At 38.4% G+C, this 20,623-nt stretch overlaps 2 protein-coding genes across 4 annotated transcripts in view; both read right to left on the reverse strand.

Annotated features, from left to right (window-relative positions):
• LOC149475915 (uncharacterized) overlaps window positions 1–20,623 on the reverse strand; it is a 106,138-nt gene that overhangs the window by 1,270 nt on the left and 84,245 nt on the right. Inside the window, exon 6 of one of the 3 annotated variants that reach the window (XM_089712829.1) lies at window positions 10,133–11,259. The exons of 1 other annotated variant lie outside the window; for it this stretch is intronic. In XM_089712829.1, the coding sequence (XP_089568955.1) occupies window positions 10,133–11,259 (1,127 nt within the window). Of the gene's footprint in view, window positions 1–10,132; window positions 11,260–14,225; window positions 15,850–20,623 lie in introns of those variants that run through there. One more of the 3 variants, XM_089712839.1, reaches the window with a different exon arrangement.
• On the reverse strand, window positions 17,846–18,966 carry LOC149475916 (zinc finger Y-chromosomal protein-like). Its single transcript, XM_089712946.1, has one exon. The coding sequence runs from the start codon at window positions 18,814–18,816 to the stop codon at window positions 18,037–18,039; it is 780 nt and encodes a 259-aa protein (XP_089569072.1). The 5' UTR covers window positions 18,817–18,966; the 3' UTR covers window positions 17,846–18,036.

Raw genomic sequence — 20,623 nt, forward strand, 5'->3', positions numbered from 1 at the left:
TATAATAATTAAGTTCATTTAACCCTCACATCTCACATTTAACCATACTTTTAACATGTAAGAAACCATTGTGATTTTGAGAAATAAAGGCTTTTTTATTTTATTTTTAATTTAATTTTATTTATTTAAATAATTATTTTATCAGCGGGGATCGAACCCACGACCTAAAAGCAGTCACAGTGCTTTAAAAATCATATGGAATTTATTTGTATTTTTAGATTAATATTATCCATACTAATATTATTAATGCGAAAGTAACTCTGTCTGTCTGTCTGTTACTCAATCACGCCTTAACTACTGAACCAATTTGCATGAAATTCGGTATAGAGATATTTTGATACCCGAGAAAGGACATAGGATAGGTTTTATCCCGGAAATCCTACGGGAACGGGTTTTTCTTTGAAAACGCGGGCGGAAAGCTAATATGAAAATAAATTATTATGCGAAAATCGTATGCAGTTAAATAAAAACTACAAATGAATACAAATAGACAAATAAATATACTTAATACTTCATATATTATTAAGTAAATATTATATTACATACAATATACATACATAGAGAAACGTGTAGGTAGATAAATAAATAAAAATATAATATAATATAATATAAAATCTGACTAAATGTCAGATTTTCCAAAAATTCATAAAACATTAGGATTGGCTCATACATAATATATTATTATATCATCTCGGGGTCTTCCACGCAGGCCTTCACAGGCCTCGGGGTAACTGTTCGGGGCGACGGCCCCTTTCAGTGGTGGCAACGCCGCCTGCAACTACAGGCGGGGCACTGGGTGGGACCTAATGGTCCGAGGTGTCGTGTCCGGGAAGTGTCCTGCTGCAGTGCGATCGAGCCCGCGTGGTATCGCGGGCGATCTGCTAGCTGCTGCAGGGAGGAATGTCCGTGGGTGAAGCCACCCGCCGCTTAGCGAGGTCGAGCCCGCCGGCAAGGTGCCGGGGGGCGCCCATCAGCCAGCGGCGAGGAAGCGGTCGTGTCCTAGGAGATTAGGTCACGTGGTAGGCCTCTTATGTCCGGCGGTCGCCGATGGTATGGCGCGATGCCCTGCAAATGCTGGGATCGCGCTCCGTCGGCGCGCGCGAACATGGAGGAACTCAGGCGACGAACGAAGTCGTCCAGGCTCTCCATGCGCAGGTCCCTGGAGATGACCTGATTCCGTACGAAGCGTGGTGCTCCGGAGATGGTGCGGAGCGCTAGCGACTGCTGCGCTCGCAGCGACTTGCGGTCTGTCTCTTTGGTTAACGCGAACCACGCTGGGGCCGCATAGGTGAGTCGCGTGCGAACGTACGCCTTGTAGATGCACAGCTTCGTACGGAGAGGCAGGTGAGATGCTAGCATGGGGCGGAGTATGTTCCGCACGGCACGCGTCTGGGCAACTACGTTCTTCACATGGGGCCGCATCGAGAGCGTCTTGTCAATGGTCACACCAAGGTACTTGGCCGTCGGTCAGGCCTCCGTCACTCGCTCAAGGTCGCGCTATAAGCGCCTACCGCACAGTAGGTCGGTACCGACCCAAGCGGCAGTTGGTTGGCACACGCGAGACTGCGCACCCGCGTCACGTTTCCCGCGCTCGCTACCAAGATGCCCGGTTTTTGCGATGTGGACGGGTGTTGGAGTTCAAGAGTGAATAACAAGGAATTGTCTTTTTTCCAATTGCCTAAACAGGAACAAACCTACCAGGCTACTTTTTATCCAGGAGACACATATAGCGGGTCCACGCGGGTGAAACCGAAGGAAACAACTACTAGTACTATCAATAAGATTTCATTTTTTTATTGTATAATGTAACAAATATAATTAACAATAAAAAATTAAGTGTTTCAGCAACTCTGTGTTTAATTTACGCGCTCGGGTCAACCCTAAAGTTTTCGTTTGATGACGCAATCACGCGGCGTGCGCGGGAAACTCGCTTCTCGATGCGTGTACGTAGAGTACATTTCTTACTGCAGCCGAGTTGCGGCGCATTTTGTAGGTAAATATAGCGTAGGTATTTTAGCTTTTGTATGGGAGTGATGTATCTGTTACGAAGTAACTATTCTCTAATCTGTGCGTCGGTGACCATTCGACGCTCTCGCCCATGAGAGACACCGGGGGCGGCAGAAGGCGCGCCCGCCCGATGGAAATCGCCTGAGTTTTACCCACGTTGACCTTGAGTCTCCAGTCCTCCAGCCATGAGGGAAGCGCATCCAGTGCTCGCTGCATCTTTACCGATGCGTGCTTGGCGTTCAGCGAGGTGGTGATAAACGCAGCGTCGTCGGCATACAACGCTAAAATAGCTCCGCCAGCGACTGGAATGTCGTCCGTGTATCTGCTATAGCAGACGGGCGACAGGCAGCTTCCCTGGGGCACACCGGCTCGGATGGGGCGCTCTGTGGACAAAGCGTCTTCAACCGCCACTTGAAAACGCCTGTCTTGCAGGAAGGTGGCCACAGTCTTAACTACTCGACGCGGAGTAGTAGACGTGGACAGCTTGTAGACGAGTCCGGTGTGCCAGACGCGATCGAACGCCTTCTCCATATCAAGAAATACTGCAACCGATTGTTCTCGCTTGTTGTAAGCGGTAGCGAGGTGGTGCAGTACTCTCGTCACTTGTAAAGTGGTGGAGTGTTCGGCGCGGAACCCGAACTGTTCGTCGCGTGGCTGAAGGTGGGGCGTAATGTGCAGCAACAGTAGTTTCTCGAAAACTTTCGAGGTCGAGGACAGAAGAGTGATGGGGCGATAGCTCTCAGGCAGCATGATGTTCTTGCCTTGCTTGGGAATCAGGATGACTCGGCCGAGCTTCCACGGGGATGGAAAGTGCCCGGTACGGAGGATTCCATTGAAGAGCCGCGTCAGCGTTGCGATGGCTCGCGGGGGTAGGTGACGCAGCGCTTCGTTGGTGACTCGGTCGGGACCGGGGGCTTTGCGCAGTTTAGTTCGGCGAATCATCCTTTGGACTCGACCAGGGGAGAACACGACGGGATCTTCTGTCGGCGGTATCGGCAATTCTAAGTAGTCCATCACATGTCGCTTGATGGTCTCTACGTGCTGCACATTCGCAGTCGGATTAGGCGTAAACTGCTTCTCCAGGAAGTCTGCGAAAATCTCCGCTCGATCCTCGGCGCGGTAACGTGGGGTTCCGTCACCGGCCATGAGGGGTCTAATCGGAGAGGGCTTCCTGGAAAGCTGGCGGCAAAGGCGGTGCATGCCGGACCAGTCATCGCCGGCTCGCTCGATGGCGGTGTGCCAAGATTCGACTGCTACCGTTTCCAGTGCGTCTGATATCTTGGCTGCCAGGGCGTTCAGCCGCGTCTTCATGGCCGGGCATCGCAGGTTTTATATTATTATAGATATTGGAGAAAATTATATCATTATACAACAAAAAACTTTGCTAGCGCGATTCAATTCTTCTCAATAGCGTGTAGTAGCGACATCTATTTTCACTGACCGAAGCTACTTGATACTCGACATAGCATTTTTCTCTGAGATGATTTTTATTTTTCTTTAAATAAAAGTGTTCTTAAATGTATATCCAGGTGCGCGTCCGCGAGTTGTACATCGCGATGCAGCGTTGCCCTTACATCCACGAGATGAAGGAGCGGCTGCTTGGCGCGCCAACAGACGGGGTTGAACGCGAACGCGACCAGAGAGAGCAGAGCGAGTCGCCGCCGCGCGCCGCCGCCCATAGACCCGCAGGTCGGCACCATCGTCAAAGTGAAGATCATCCATCGTCATTCACTGTTTATTCTATTTTTTAATTTCAAAGTTCTGTGCTATCTGTGTCATGAATTTAATCACAGAATTTAATACATGGTTCAAAGCGAAAAGGAATAATTAATTTAAAAATAAAATTGTATGCATTAATCAATCGATAATCAAAATAAAAAAAAACAAAGTGTGATTTTATTAAAAAAAAATGTTTTGGTATTGCTTAATTTTTGCCCAACATCTATACTTCTATAATAATATTATAAAGAGGAAAGGTTTGTAATTATGTATGTATACGTATGTATATACGTTTTCACGCATAAACTACTGGACCGATTTCAAAAATTCTTTCACCATTAGAAAGCTGCATCTTCACTGAGCAACATAGGCTATATTGCATTTTGAAAAAAAAATAGAGATCCTTACCAAAAATGCAATAATGTAACCCAAGGTGTAAAAAATTCCTCAATAAAACTTCTGTCATCGCGTGCGATGCGGAATCTATTGAAGATAGAACAAAAAAATGTTCTACGGTATTATAGAATGGATCAATATCTACAAGAAAGTCCGCGATACCATATGTCCATCTTCAGTAGTTATGTTACTACAACAACTTTTTTACGTTTTCAAAGTAAATAGAAGTGCCGACAGTAATCAAACCATGTTATCCATACACATATATTAATCCTTATCCCATTAAATGATGTTTTATTATAGACTGTTTCAATACCAGCAAAATACTTTTTAAATGAAAAAAATTGGATATTCCATTCAAAAGATATAACGAATTTTTAAAAGTGTCAATCTACAGAAAATAGTCGGTATACTGTTCAATACAATGAGCAGGCCGTAGTGCGGGACGGGGTAAAGGTGATTTTCATGTGATTAAAAATTAAACCTATAGTCCGACCTATAGTAGACTTTTCACTGTCACGATATCGCTATATCGCTATGCGGGTAAAACCGCAGGGCATTGCTAGTAAATAATAATTGTAAAATTTTTGAAAAATAACTAAGTATAAATACTACAGCTAAGTATCTTAATAGATACTAAAGTCCGGTCGCGGAGCAGGACTACTAATGTATAGAACAAATTCTTCAGCTTTATAATATTAGTTTAGATACTAATCTATACTAATATTTTGGTTGTCTGAACACGCTAATCTCAGGAACTGGTCCGATTTGAAAAATTCTTTTGGTGTTAAATACCCACTTTACCCAGGAAGGCTATAAATAATTACGCTAAGACCAACAGGAGCGGTGCCACACGGGTGAAAACGCGAAGCGCAGCTAGTATACATAATATGTATAAACATTCCACTTGAATCCATACTAATATTATAAATGCGAAAGTAACTCTGTCTGTCTGTCTGTTACTCAATCACGCCTAAACTACTGAACCAATTTGCATGAAATTTGGTATGGAGATATTTTGATACCCGAGAAAGGACATAGGCTACCTTTTATTGCGAAATATGTACCAGGGGCGAAGCCGGGGCGGACCTCTAGTATAAAATAAATAATTTGGAAAATCCAAAAGTGCACGCCTCATAATTTTTTTTTAATAAATATTAAATATTTATTAATTATTATTTTTGTTTATTTAAATAACAATTAAACCACATCGAATCAGACCCTGAAAAATGAAAGGGTTCTATTCCTGAGCATACTCAAGCGTAAGAGAAAAAAAAAGACTCGATTAGTAAAGTATTTCGGTCGCTATCGTGTTAACAAGAAAAAGGATCCGCACATACAGACACACGGACGTCCAAGACAGAACTTTTTTAAACTGTTTTTTAACTAGTTTAAATAACAAAAATGACATCAAAAATATCATGAACGTTAAAAATAGTGTTTTTTCTTAATATTAGTCCATTGAATGAGTCCCTCCAAGGGGGGTCTAGAGTGCGTGAGTTAGTAACGTAAGATGTTTCTTCGGAAACATGTCAAGAGTCCCTAGGTAATAAACATACTAAAACCCCGGGACACTAGGAGGAGCCCCGGAGTGGGGGGAGGGGGGAAATGGGTCCATTTTTTCATTTTTCGCTTAAATCTCAAAAACGGTACATGTTAGAGAAAAACTTTCAAGGAAAAGTTGAAAGGCCATAAAGTTATCTACAAGTTGTACCTAAATCATTTTTTCCTATATCCTACCGTTTCTGAGTTATACGCAGTAAAAAATGATTTTGGCTCAAACAATTTCCCCATACTACACATCAATCGATCAAAAAATATTTATTTCTTCCAAAAAACTCAAATGTGCAACTTGTGACCGGTACTGATAGATTGCTCTTAATTAGGTCTATAATTGGTAAAATAAACACATTCCTCTATGGAAGCCTTTAGGAGGAATCGATTGTCAAAATATTATATTAGGGCAGTTTGAGTTACTGAACTTGATCTTTTTATTTTTTTCTTCCAAAAAACTCAAAAGTGCAACTTGTGACCGGTACAGATAGATTGCTCATAATTAGGTCTACACTGATAAAAATACTAGATTCCACCACGGAGGCGTTTACGGGGAATTGAATTTTATTAGGGTAGTTACGATACTTGAACTTTTTATTTTTTTTCTTTCAAAAAACTCAAAAGTGCAACTTGTGACCGGTACCGATAGATTGCTCATAATTAGGTCTAGCATTGATAAAAAAACCAGATTCCACCATGGAGGCGTTTAGGAGGTATTGAATTTTATTAGGGTAGTTACGATACTTGAACTTTTTAACTAACTGTCCTAATAAAATTCAATTCCCCGTAAACGCCTCCATGGTGGAATCTGGTATTTTTATCAATGATAGACCTAATTATGAGCAATCTATCGGTACCAGTCACAAGTTGCACTTTTGAGTTTTTTGGAAGAAAAAAAATAAAAAGTTCAAGTATCATAACTACCCTAATAAAATTCAATTCCCCGTAAACGCCTCCGTGGTGGAATCTAGTATTTTTATCAATGATAGACCTAATTATGAGCAATCTATCTGTACCGGTCACAAGTTGCACTTTTGAGTTTTTTGGAAGAAAAAAAATAAAAATTTCAAGTTCAGTAACTCAAACTACCCTAATATAGTATTTGACAATCGATTCCTCCTAAAGGCTTCCATGGAGCAATGTGTTTATTTTACCAATTATAGACCTAATTAAGAGCAATCTATCAGTACCGGTCACAAGTTGCACTTTTGAGTTTTTTGGAAGAAAAAAATCAAAAGATCAAGTTCAGTAACTCAAACTACCCTAATATAATATTTTGACAATCGATTCCTCCTAAAGGCTTCCATGGAGGAATGTGTTTATTTTACCAATTATAGACCTAATTAAGAGCAATCTAATAGTACCGGTCTCAAGTTGCACTTTTGAGTTTTTTGGAAGAAAAAAAATAAAAAGTTCAAGTATCGTCACTACCCTAATAAAATTCAATTACCCGTAAACGCCTCCGCGGTGGAATCTGGTATTTTTATCAATGATAGACCTAATTATGAGCAATCTATCTGTACCGGTCACAAGTTGCACTTTTGAGTTTTTTTGGAAGAAAAAAATAAAAAGATCAAGTTCAGTAACTCAAACTGCCCTAATATTACATTTTGACAATCGATTCCTCCTAAAGGCTTCCATAGAGGAATGTGTTTATTTTACCAATTATAGACCTAATTAAGAGCAATCTATCAGTACCGGTCACAAGTTGCACATTTGAGTTTTTTGGAAGAAATAAATATTTTTTGATCGATTGATGTGTAGTATGGGGAAATTGTTTGAGCCAAAATCATTTTTTACTGCGTATAACTCAGAAACGGTAGGATATAGGAAAAAATGATTTAGGTACAACTTGTAGATAATTTTATGGCCTTTCAACTTTTCCTTGAAAGTTTTTCTCTAACATGTACCGTTTTTGAGATTTAAGCGAAAAATGAAAAAATGGACCCATTTCCCCCCTCCCCCCACTCCGGGGCTCCTCCTAGTGTCCCGGGGTTTTAGTATGTTTATTACCTAGGGACTCTTGACATGTTTCCGAAGAAACATCTTACGTTACTAACTCACGCACTCTAGAACTTTTTATTCAATGGACTATATGTGTGTGTATGTATTATCTTACAAGTGCAATGTATGATACATAAAGACATTTTAAGTTTGAAAAATCTGATGTTTTGCGCGAAGTGACAGTAGTACCCACCTCAACGCTTCGCTTATGAGGCGTGCAAAACATATAACAAATAAAATAAATAAATAAAAATCTTTATTAACCAAAATATTAAAACATTACATCGTTAATGTGATACTGCTATCACATTAACGATGTAATGGAGGATGCAATGTAGGATTAGTTTACAAGGTTGCTTGTACAGTGATATCCAAACTAGGCTATTTGCCTGTATCTTGGGTATCAGAAACGGAGTACAGCCACTTTATTACGACGAATTATACAGTACATCAATATAATTCTGTTTAATAGTATTATAATTAATAATAATGAATGTATTTAATACTAGAACTTACAACATTTTCCATTATACATAATATGGTGTGTGATAGCTATAGTGAATATGAATTTTATAAGAATTTTTTACGTACTCGGTACTCAGCGCATGCAAAACTATAACCTACTTTGAGCTTAGTATAACAACAGTGGGACACCCTGTATAATGTACCTATATTGTATGAATAGTTTAATTTTATAACATAACTAGCGGTCCGCCCTGGCTTCGCCCGTGGTACATTTTTACGTTTGCTCTACATAAGAACCATCCTCGTACTTCAAGGAATATAATAAAAAAAGAATTATCGAAATCGGTTCAGCCGTTCTCGAGTTATGCGCTTACCAACACATTTTGCGATTCATTTTTATACAGGGTGTCCCACTGTTGGTATACTAAGCTCAAAGGAGGTTATAGTTTTGCATACGCTGAGTACGTAAAAAATAATTAAAAAATTCCAGACGCATTTTTTTTTCAAATAGATGAATTCTTAAAACTCTATATGTACACCCATAACAAGCGAGCCGCCCAACTTTGCCACCAGCACGTGAGCTATCGTTTAAGATTATGTTTTCATAGATAAAATGCTCATATTAGAGAAGCGGTATATGCCGGCTACGCGAAGCTAGAGAAGAAAACATGGATTTTCAGGAAAAATTTAGCAAAAAATTTTGGACGTAATTTTTTTTTAAAGTATTTTTTACGTGATCAGTGTATGCAAAACTACAAGTTCCTTCGCGCTTAGTATACCAATAGTGGGACACCCTGTATATAAGATTATTTGTATTATTTTATAATTAAAAGCATTCCTCGAGAACCACGATAAAAATATTGTTTAGCTCATATAGCACAAGCTTTGTTTAGTCTGCCGCTAGATGGCGTTATAATAAATGTAAGAATTTTTCAATTATTGTCATTATTTTTTGTATCATAACTATCATAACATGGTCTTCAGAACTACTCACAGTAAATAAGAATGGAAGTATTTTGAGATTTAAAAAAAGAAATTAAAATCTAGTGAGAAATTTTAATTTTTATTAAAATTGGTAAAAGTGAAACCATATGAAATTCAATGCAGTATTTTTTTAGTTTATGGCAAACAGGCATACACACATACACGATGTTGACATGAAGTATTTTTATTAGACACTAGCAAACCGGATGAACTCCGTTTCGCCACCAGAGACACCTTTTCTTTGCTATAAACCTCACGGAGCCCGAGACCTTTCCAACGAATGCAAAACCGTGGAAATCGGTTCGTGCATTCTGGAGAAAACCCGACTTATTTTTATCTAGTAGATTATAGCAACAATTTTTTGGAGATTTTTTTTAAGTCGATAAATTGAAAAAATGGAGTAAGTATTATTTTCATGATATGCCTAAGTAAAAAAAAAAAACAGAAATAATTATATTACTAAGGTTTCAAAGTAAGTAGTTACTTAGCTAGTTAGATCATTTAAAAATAAAAACACTTAACTATGAAGGTTAAATATTTTTATTTGTAGATAACAAATACTTAAACTATAAAAAAAAGCAACAGAAACATCGTGTCATGAAAATCTACACATCCAAACTGACCATATTAGCTATGTTTTAATTTTTTTCCAATTTTTTACTGATTATTATTGCACATATTATCAAGATAATCCATACTAATATTATAAATGCGAAAGTAACTCTGTCTGTCTGCCTGTTACTCAATCACGCCTTAACTACTGAACCAATTTGCATGAAATTCGGTATAGAGATATTTTGATACCCGAGAAAGGACATAGGATAGGTTTTATCCCGGAAATCCTACGGGAACGGGTTTTTCTTTGAAAACGCGGGCGAAGCCGCGGGCGGAAAGCTAGTTCTTTATGTATCTGTTCTCGTTTCACAGATTACCAAAGTAGTTACTACTCAGTTTACAGAGATTGTTTGTTTCCTATCAGAAACAGCATGACCATATCTATGGATTAATCTCCTTTCCCATGCTTTGTTCGTAAATGACTCCGCCAGCTATGCTTCTGTGTGAACCCCTGCCCGCAGCTCCCACATTCATACCGTTTCTTATCATCATGGATACGCAAATGTTCTTGAAGCGTAGTCTTGCGCCCAAAACATTTGGAACACACGTTACACTGAAACTCTTTTACACCTGTATGTTTAACCACGTGTTTCTTCAGCTCAAAAGAAGAGTAGAATTCCATTTCACAGTACTGACATTTGTGAGTTCTCTCCAACAAATGTACACGCTTTAAATGCGCGGTTAGCGAATGCTTGCTCGGAAACTCGTGATTGCAAATTGTACACAATGCCTTCTCTCGCTTCGGCAATGGAACACCATGCACTTCGTTCAAATGAATCTCTTTCCGACTCTGGCTTCTCAACTTCTCCTGACAATAACCACATACAGTAAATGTCCTAGCGTTCAAATGAACACTTTTCTCGTGTGCCTTTTTCTTCGCCTTTGTATCGTAAACTTTTGAACAATAGGTACAAATGTACTGTCCAGATGGATGGGACATTTTATGTAACATTAATTTGGCCTCATTTAAGAAACCCGCTGAACAAATATCGCAAATGTAGTTACTGTAATGCACATTCATGTGTTCTAACAACGTTTTGAACGTCTTAAACTCTTTGGAGCACAAATAGCAGTGCAGATTGTCGCTATCGAATCTAAATGGGAGTATATGGTTACTGACGTCCGTAAAAACCCGTCTGTCGTGTTTTTTGAGATGTTCAAACATTTCATCGAAAGATTTTATTGGATTGCCGCACAATTTGCATTTGAGTCCTGTAACATCTAACTTGACGCAAAGCTTATTCCTTCCTCGACCAGTTATTCTTTTTATACTATTATTATTTAAATCGCCAGCACTTAAATGTGTTTCTAAAGTGTGTGTTTTTAGATCGGCTGGATCGGGGAACTGTTTGATGCAGAAACAACAGGCATAACCGATTCCGATTTTACAACGAATCGGTGTCGCATTGGTGTTAAGTAAAATTTCCTTGACATTAATCTTAGTTTTACTTAGCACGTCAGAAAAGCCGCGTTTTAATCCAGTGGCTTTCACGTCGCTATGACCGGTAGGGTTACCTAGGGACAAAATTTATGCAATTAATATCAGTACTTTCGGATTAGATTTCGTATTCTTATATCATTACATTTCGAAGTCTTACTTATGTACATGGACGTCTTTTAGACCTTATTTCCACAGTTAATTAGTATTGCTTTAAAAGTCTTTGTAGGTATATAATGTATGTATCTTGTAGAATGTAGGTGTATAAATCTATACAAATATTATAAAGAGGAAAGGTTTGATTTTTTGTTTGTTTGTTTGTATGAATTGAATAGGCTCCGAAACTACTTGGCGGATTTGAAAAATTCTTTCACTGTTGGAAAGCTACATCATTTCTGAGTGACATAGGCTAGGTTTTATCCCGGAAATCCCACGGGAACGGGAACTATGCGGGTTTTTTTTTGAAAACGCGGGCGAAGCCGCAGGCGGAATGCTAGTGGATAATATAATAATAGTAATTAAGCTTTGCCTTAGTTTGCCACTAGATGGTGTTATAATAAATTTTAAAATATTACTTTATCATAAAATATCTTACGAACTTTTAATAGGGAGTATTTTATTTGGAAAAGGGTTATTAAATGTTTGTTTTTATTGTACCTTTGTAGGTACCCGGTTTGAGAAAATAAGTCTAAAATCTAGAGATAGTTTTTCAGAATACCTATTCTATAATATTAGTGTATAATAATGTGTGTGTAATAATGGTAGTGTGTATAATAATAGGTTTCCGGCCGTGTTTTGCATATTAAAAGCTTCCTCAAGCTATCCAATGGTGAAAACAAACTGCAAATGAGTCCAGTATTTTTTAGTTAATGGCTAACAGGCAGGCACACAGACATATGTAGGTACATGAAGTTTTTTTTATTAGAGGTCTGATTCCGAGACTTATCTACAAAGTACGATGAAAAAAAAATTATTTAGTTCGCCTAAACTGCAAAATGGTTCAGCCTTTTTCATGATATGTCTACATTAGATAGAACTTAGATAGAATGTCTATTTATTATTATTAAAGCTTACCACCTAAAGATTGATTCAAAAGTAAAGAAAATAAAACACAGAGTAAATTTAAACCTTTTTATTTGTAACAAATATTAAAACTATAAAAAAGCAACATAAACATAAGTATTTTCACAGTGTCGTTTAAGAGACAAATTAAAATTAAAGAAGAAACCTTTTAGACTACAAGCCCGCATAGGACAAAAATATGGGTCAAATGAACCACCAGGGGACATATCTAGAACGATAGCAGAGCAAAAAATAATAAGATTCATCACTATGCCGTCACTTGTAAGCTGTCCAACTGAGTGCAGATGAGAATTGAAAAGTACAGGTAGACTCGGTAAATTTTGGTCATATATTTTTGTACGGCATTCTTAACCATCGATAGATCCATTAAAAATAATATGAAACCGCTCAGTGCCGTACAAAAATGGTGGTCCACCAAGTCGGAATTTTTATTTAATTTCCGAGAGTTACCGGGGGTAAATTTGGTCATTTGACCATGTACGGCATCTGTGTCATACTATTGCTATACTGCTTTTAATCCATTATTCCGCAACGCCGTACAAAAATCATGGGGACAAGGGGAAAAAATCGAGAGATGCAATCCCCTCTCTTTCCCCACTCCAGGGGGTCATTTGACACAACACGAAATAAATTTATTTTTAAAGTATTTTATGCATAGATAATATTTTTTCATGTGCCGTACATTTTCGTTGGTTCAAAGGGGAAAAATCTGAAAAAGAAAAAAATCCATATAACGAAATGTTTGCTTTATATTTTTATAATAAAATATAAATATACATTAATATTAAGAATCTCGAGGTGGTTAATTATCACCTTGGAAAGTCGGCAGGTCCTGTCGGGGCATGGATGCTTCGGCAGCTACCTGCATAGGATTGGACGTGAACCGGCCCCCTCTTGCCACCACTGCAGCAGCCAATTAGACACGGCCCTACATACGTTAGTCGAGTGTCCAGCCTGGACATCCGAAAGAAGGTCGCTCGAGGGCTTGCTGGGAGCGAACAACGATCTAACCCTGCATGACCTTGTGAAGATGATGGTCGCTGATGACGCGAAATGGGGGATGGTCGCAGCCTTCTGCGAAACCATAATGAAGGCGAAAGAAGATGCAGAGAGGGCCCGGGAAAATGACCCAGCGGCGGATCCTCTGCGTCGACGGAGACCTGGTAGACGGAGGCGTCAGTATGTCCAACGGCTGCCCTGAAACAAGAGCTAACAACTAAGCACAGGGGGAGGTTTACGTAGAGACGAGCATACTGCAGATATGCTCGCTGCAAGTAAACCGGCCCCCCCTGCGACAGAGGGTGGATAGCCCGGCAATAGGGCAGCGTTATCAGTATGCGATACCGTCGCCTATTGCCAAATTAGGGGCTTGGGCGAGTCGCCCAGTTGCGGCACTCACCACGTAGGCGGCAGGGGTACAAGGCCTGGCTGTTAACCCCTGTCGCCGAAGATGAACGGTGGCCACCGTTGGGTTTTAGTGGGTATGGCTTCATGCGAGTCCCACATACCCCCTCGGGCAGTAAAACTGTAGAGGGGGATGCGTAAATGCATTTCCCAACGATAAAAAAAAAAAAAAAAAAAAAAGTATAGCAATAGTATGACACAGATGCCGTACATGGTCAAATGACCAAATTTACCCCCGGTAACTCTCGGAAATTAAATAAAAATTCCGACTTGGTGGACCACCATTTTTGTACGGCACTGAGCGGTTTCTTATTATTTTTAATGGATCTATCGATGGTTAAGAATGCCGTACAAAAATATATGACCAAAATTTACCGAGTCTACCTGTACTTTTCAATTCTCATCTGCACTCAGTTGGACAGCTTACAAGTGACGGCATAGTGATGAATCTTATTATTTTTTGCTCTGCTATCGTTCTAGATATGTCCCCTGGTGGTTCATTTGACCCATATTTTTGTCCTATGCGGGCTTGTAGTCTATTTGTTTTTCATTATAAATTGTTTTATAGATGTCGCAGGCAAATACTCGAACGAAAATATATTAAACAATATAATATGTCAACGCCCAAACTGACCATAATATTATGTTTGCAGACACATTACATTTCTGTTACTGTACATGTTATTTTTATTACATTTCATAAAAAAACAGTAATTTTTACAATCGTTGTCTGTTTGTCTATTTCTTATCTAATCTCTGGAACTGCTGGACCGATTTTGTCGGGACTTTCACTGATAGATATCTGATGTTATAAGGAGTAACTTAGGCTATTTTTTATACTGATATTTCATGTCACTACACGAATTGTCGAGACCATTATCAGCCTGTGATAAATCCTCAAGATTAGTGAAGTCCCATGTCCCCAAGTGGGGTAACGGGCAGATGCATTATACATCTGTTTCACTGATCTATTTTCTTTAGGGACAAGTAGGTGATTAGCTTTCTGTGTCCTACCAGACCAAGACATTTTTTTTCTTCGTCTCCACCGGGAATCGAACCCAGGACCACTCGGTGTTACGCTCACGCGTCAACCACTGTACCGAGGAGGCGGTCATTAATGATGAAGGGAGGATTTGATATTAAATCTTGAGGATTACTTCATCCTTAATCCTATCCTACTAATTGTAAATACTATTATTATAAATGCGAAAGTGTGTGAGGATTTATGTATGTGTATGTATGTATGTTTGTTACTCTTTCACGCAAACACTAATGAACCGATTACAATGAAATTTAGCACACATATAGAGGGTAACTTGGATTAACACATAGGTTTTATACCGGAAATCCCACGGGAACGGGAACTATGCGGGTTTTTCTTTAAAAACGCGAGCGGAAAGCTAGTAACATAACATCCTTAATATTATAAAGCTGAAGAGTTTGTTTGTTTGTTTGAACGCGTTAATCTCAGGAACTACTGGTCCGATTTGAAAAATTCTTTCGGTGTTAGATAGCCCATTTATCGAGGAAGGTATATATGCTATATCATCACCCTAAGACCAACAGGAGCGGAGCATTGCGAGTGAAACCGCAGGGATCAGCTAGTAGTTAATACTACATTGCTTCCAAATGCCGCTTCGTCATATGATACTTCAAGCTCGACTGTTGCACGAAAGACTCCCCACAAATCCTACAAACATGATTCCTAACATCCAAATGCATATGCACATGCGTCTTCAGATTCTTCTTCCACCTAAACGATTTCTCACAATAACTACACTTATACGGCCTTAGCGTTGTGTGTTTTATCGTGTGCCTCATCAATAACGAGTTTGAAGCAAATTTCATATCACATATAGTACATGTGAACCGTTTTTCGCCCATGTGATATGCCTTTTGATGCCTCAATACTTGGTTGGGAAATGCAAACTTTTTCCCACACGCGCCGCAAGATGGCGCTGGCAGTCCGTGCGCTATTTCCATGTGGAACGGACGGTTTTGCGTCGGAACCTTCTCGTTGCAAAGATGGCAACTGCGCAGTTTCGGCCGCATTTTTAAGTGCACGAATTTATAGTGCTGGGAGAAGTGATCACGCTTTTTGAAATTACGGCCGCAGTCGACGCACTGCCATACTATTATACCGTCTTCCTCTTTGCGTAGGACTTTCACTGTACGCCAGCCTGGAAAAGAAATTTGATTCTATATATGGTTAATATTTATAATTATAATATAAGTGTTATTACTTATTGTGAGTAAAAATGTGTCTTACTTTCGGTGATTTATTTACTGCACTTTTAGCACACAAAATTAAGAAATGACGAAAGACCTTATTCCTGTTTATTAATAATATTGTTTTAGGTAATGAATAATGATATTATGCTTCTATTATAGGCAGTGGACATAGAGACCCAAGGAACACTTATTTTTAAATATTACTTATGTAAAATACGAAAATAAAATTATTTAAACAAAAATATCTGTAGGGTTTTTTTTTCCTAATAGTTTTAAAAATCGTATTATTATTATATATATATGAATATTCGGTGCAAATATGTTTTTTATAATATACCTACTAGCTTTCAGCCCGCAGCTTCGCTCGCGTGGTAAAAGAAAATAAACAGTAATTGCTATCACATTTTGAATATAGCGCCACCTGCCGGAATTTTATAATTTTAAGACTCACATTATCAGTAAAGCTTGTTTATTTGTTTGAATGCGCTAATCTCAGGTCCGATTTTAAAAATTCTGTCGGTGTTAGATAGCCCATTTATCGAGAAAGGAGATTAGTTAGGATTTTATAGACACCTACTTTTACGATTCGTCCAAAGATGGATGACAAAATCGTGAAATTTAGACGATTTAATAAAATTTCCCACAAAAAAGCGACCATTTCATGAACTACATAATAGCATTTTATGAAGTGAGAAAACTTACAACTACAAAGGAAAAAATACAAAATATTTCCAATGAAAACTTTATTCATCTACTTGGATACAAATTAAAACAAACAACTTAAATTTTTTTACAAATTAAATTTTTACCATATGCATACAGTTAAAGGTTACTTTTTACATTAATTTAAAAACTAGGTATAGCTCTAAGTATCCTATGTGTTAATCCAAACTATAATGTACCAAATTTCATATAATACTAGCGGTCCGCCCCGGCTTCGCCCGTGGTACATATGAAAAATAGATGTTGGCCGATTCTCAGACTTACCCGATATGCACAGAAAATTTCATGAGAATCGGTCCACCCGTTTCGGAGGAGTATGCAGACTAACATTGTGACACGAGAATTTTATATATAAGAGATATCCGATTAGTTAGTGACATGAAAGAGTACATGAATCCATCCTCACAAACATTCACGATGCCTTTTTTTCTTGCCGGTTCTTCTTCAAAGATACTGCTCCCGAATCAGTGGTAAATGTTAAAACTGTTATGACGATTCAAGTGCTTCTAGAAGAAGTCTAATTGAATAAATAAAATATGTTTGTGTTTGAATTTATACATGAATACCTCCTCACAAATTTTCACGTTAATAACATCAGTAGGATAGGATGTAAAGGCCACTGGGATAGGAAGGCGTTGAAGACAGGATGGGATAAGGAATAGAATATAAAGGAAAGAAAGATATATTTATTTATCACTAGCTTTACGCCCGCGGCTACGCCCACGTTTTCAAACGAAAACCCGCATAGTTCCCGTTCCCGTGGGATTTCCGGGATAAAACCTATTCTGTGTTAATCAAAGTTACCCTCTATATGTGTGCTAAATTGATTCAGTAGAATTTGCGTGAAAGAGTAACAAACACACGCACACACACACACACACATCCTCACAAACTTTCGCATTTATAATAGGTATTAGTAAGATAAGATTTAACAGTGTCACAATAATTCCCTTATTTTGGTTTGGTTTTATTTCCTTTTATTGTTATGGTTGCCTAATAAAAAGACAGCATTTTGTTATTTTTTGGACACATTTATATGTAACTAGCGGTCCGCCCCGGCTTCGCCCGTGGTACATAATATGAAAAATAGATGTTGGCCGATTCTCAGACTTACCCGATATGCACAGAAAATTTCATGAGAATCGGTCCACCCGTTTCGGAGGAGTATGCAGACTAACATTGTGACACGAGAATTTTATATATAAGAAGAAGAAGATGTATTTTAAATTTTTGTTAACGCCTAGAATATGATTTTCGTTCAAGAAGGATAAGATGGATAGTAAGGAGGAGAGGATGAAAATTATAATAGGATAGGATGGGATAGGACATTCATCTTCTATAATACCGTGGATACAACGTATAATCGAAGAGGATAGGATAGGACATCACATCGTTTTGTTATTACATATCAGTTATCGGTTATCGGACTGACTGTCTTGTTTGCGTTTAAGCGGCCCAGAGTAATCCGAGTGTCGGCTTTTCATATGATATTTCAGACTAGTCTTTTGCACGAACGCCTCCTCGCAAACCGGGCACACATAGTTCCGTATATTTAAGTGCATCTTCACGTGCGTTCTCAGGTTACTTCTCGACCTGTAGCTCTTGCCGCAAATCTCACAGGGGTATGGTCTTTTGTCTGTGTGTGTTAGGCTGTGCTGTTGAAGTTTGTTTTGCGTGGCGAATTCCAAACCGCATTCAGGGCACTTGTGGTCCTTTTCGAACATGTGGTAGATTCGTATGTGCCGTTCGACTAGGAAGGGGTAGGAGAATTTCTTGCCACACGCACCACAAGTCGGCGCTTTTAGCCCGTGTGTTTCCATATGCATAGCTCGCTTGTTTTGAGGCACTCTCACATCACAGAGATTACAACCGAACACTTTTGGTCGTTTCTTTAGGTGCACATAGTTCCTGTGCTGTGTGTAATGCCCTCGTTTCTGGAACTCCTTGCTGCACGTGTTGCATTTGTACGATACTTTTTTGTTCTCGATTACGATTATAAGGTTGGGGTCGTATTTCTCGCCCCTTCTGGGCCTGTGTTTCATTTCTTGTCTCATTGTTTGAACGGATGGCGCTGTTTCTTTTCGTTGCGCGCCATCGTCGCCTAAAAGCAGAAAAATAAAAATGAATCTCTCTTGTGTCCGGCTGTGTTTTTTGATAGCTTTAATCATCCTGTTATTATCTAGTCTAGTCATAGTAGTATAATAAACGTGAAAGTTTGTAAGTATGATTGGATGGATGTACGTAACACTTTCACGTTAAATTTAGGTAAATGAAAAGAATTTTTGTTAACTTTACAGGAATATACTTAGCTCATGTGTTATTCTGATGTATACCACATCAGAATAACAGTGGCGTGCATTCCATAAAGACATAAAGACACTGCCTACCCTACCATTTACCAAACTCTGATCAATATTTAATATGCATAAATGAAATTCACAGCGTCATTAAATTTTATTAATTATTGCGCAATGTAGGAAATAAAAATATATTTCAAATATATTTTAGATCCATCTATCGGTATTTTGGTAGCATTATTATCTAATTTCTATAACACTGCTCGGCTCAAGTCACTATTCATGCGCTGCACTAGCGCCGCCACAGGACCCAGTACGTCACGGGACGGCAAAGACACAAACTATCCGTGTCTAAGTTTTTATATGTGTGCTCTGCGTGTCTACGCATATTTTATATGTGTGCGTGCCTATAAACACGGCACACTGATGTAATTAAACCACGCACACAAACACACAAGGTAGGCAGTGTCTTTTTACGAAGATAATATTATACGAATTAGGTACGAACCGAATTCGGAACTACATCGAAAGTCGAAACTGTAGTTGAATATGCGACCAATTTAAGAAGTGTGATAATGTATACAATTTTGTAGCGGTAAAGACCATCTGCAAATAGTATCATTATTCGTTTGTTTTGTTTTGGAAATAACAAACGTTTACTTTGAGGTTAAATTTGTTTTTAGAGAAAATTAATAATGTTTACTACGACAATTTGTAAGTGAAGTGTTTTGAGAGTAACTAAATAGATTATGTATATCATCAGTGTATTTTGTAAGATAATAAGGCATGTACCTAATTTAATGAAAAATTCTTATTTTTGTTTTATGAATAAACTTTTATCAAACAGAGAGTGATAGGAAAAAGGCCGATCTATAAATGGATCTATACCGGAATTTGTAATACACAAAGGTAAAGTTAATCATTAATTACATAATAATTCTATATTATAGAATACTAGTTAGGATATCATACCTACTTTGACAATTATTTTATAGATAATTATGACCTATGTTCGTGATATGTTTTCCATTATTTTGCGGAAATACTATGTATCTCCAATCAAATATCAGTACTGCAATATGAAAAATGAAATATTAGTTTTTATGACTTATTATCATTGCAATATTTCTGCCTACCCTGTCCAAAAACTCTGTGCACGCCCCTGCAGAATAACACATGAGCTATATAAATACTTAATTTCGTCCGCAAGTGAAACCGCGCGGCAAAGTTATAAAGTATAAAGCTGAATAGTTTGTTTGTTACAAGGAGAGCTCAAGATTTACTAAACCGATTTCAAAAATTATATACCTAAATCAATTCTTGTACGCGGACTATAAGTTACAGCTAGTCCTACTTCCTATTTATATTAAAAATGCAAAATGTGAGGATGGATGTTTATGTGAATCCCGCAAATACTACATACTAAACCGATTACAATGAATTTTGGTATTTCGTTGCTAAAGCTGTAGATCCAGAATAAGACATAGGCTAGGTACTTTTTATTCCTGAAATCCCACAGCAACGGAAACTATTCTATGTGGTTTTTTCTTTGTAAACGTGGGCGAAGCCGCGGGCGGAAATCTAGTTTTTATTATAAATCTACGACCAATTTTATTAACATCATCGTCAGGTATCTGTAGGTACATAAAGATTAGACATTGAATTTGCGCCAACGCGTACTCGTTCAACATTCCTTACAATC

Source organism: Colias philodice, chromosome 29 (assembly GCF_061535455.1).
Source record: "Colias philodice isolate Cphi_HAF_F1 chromosome 29, ilColPhil1 Martin Lab GWU primary, whole genome shotgun sequence".
Classification (NCBI taxonomy): domain Eukaryota; kingdom Metazoa; phylum Arthropoda; class Insecta; order Lepidoptera; family Pieridae; genus Colias; species Colias philodice.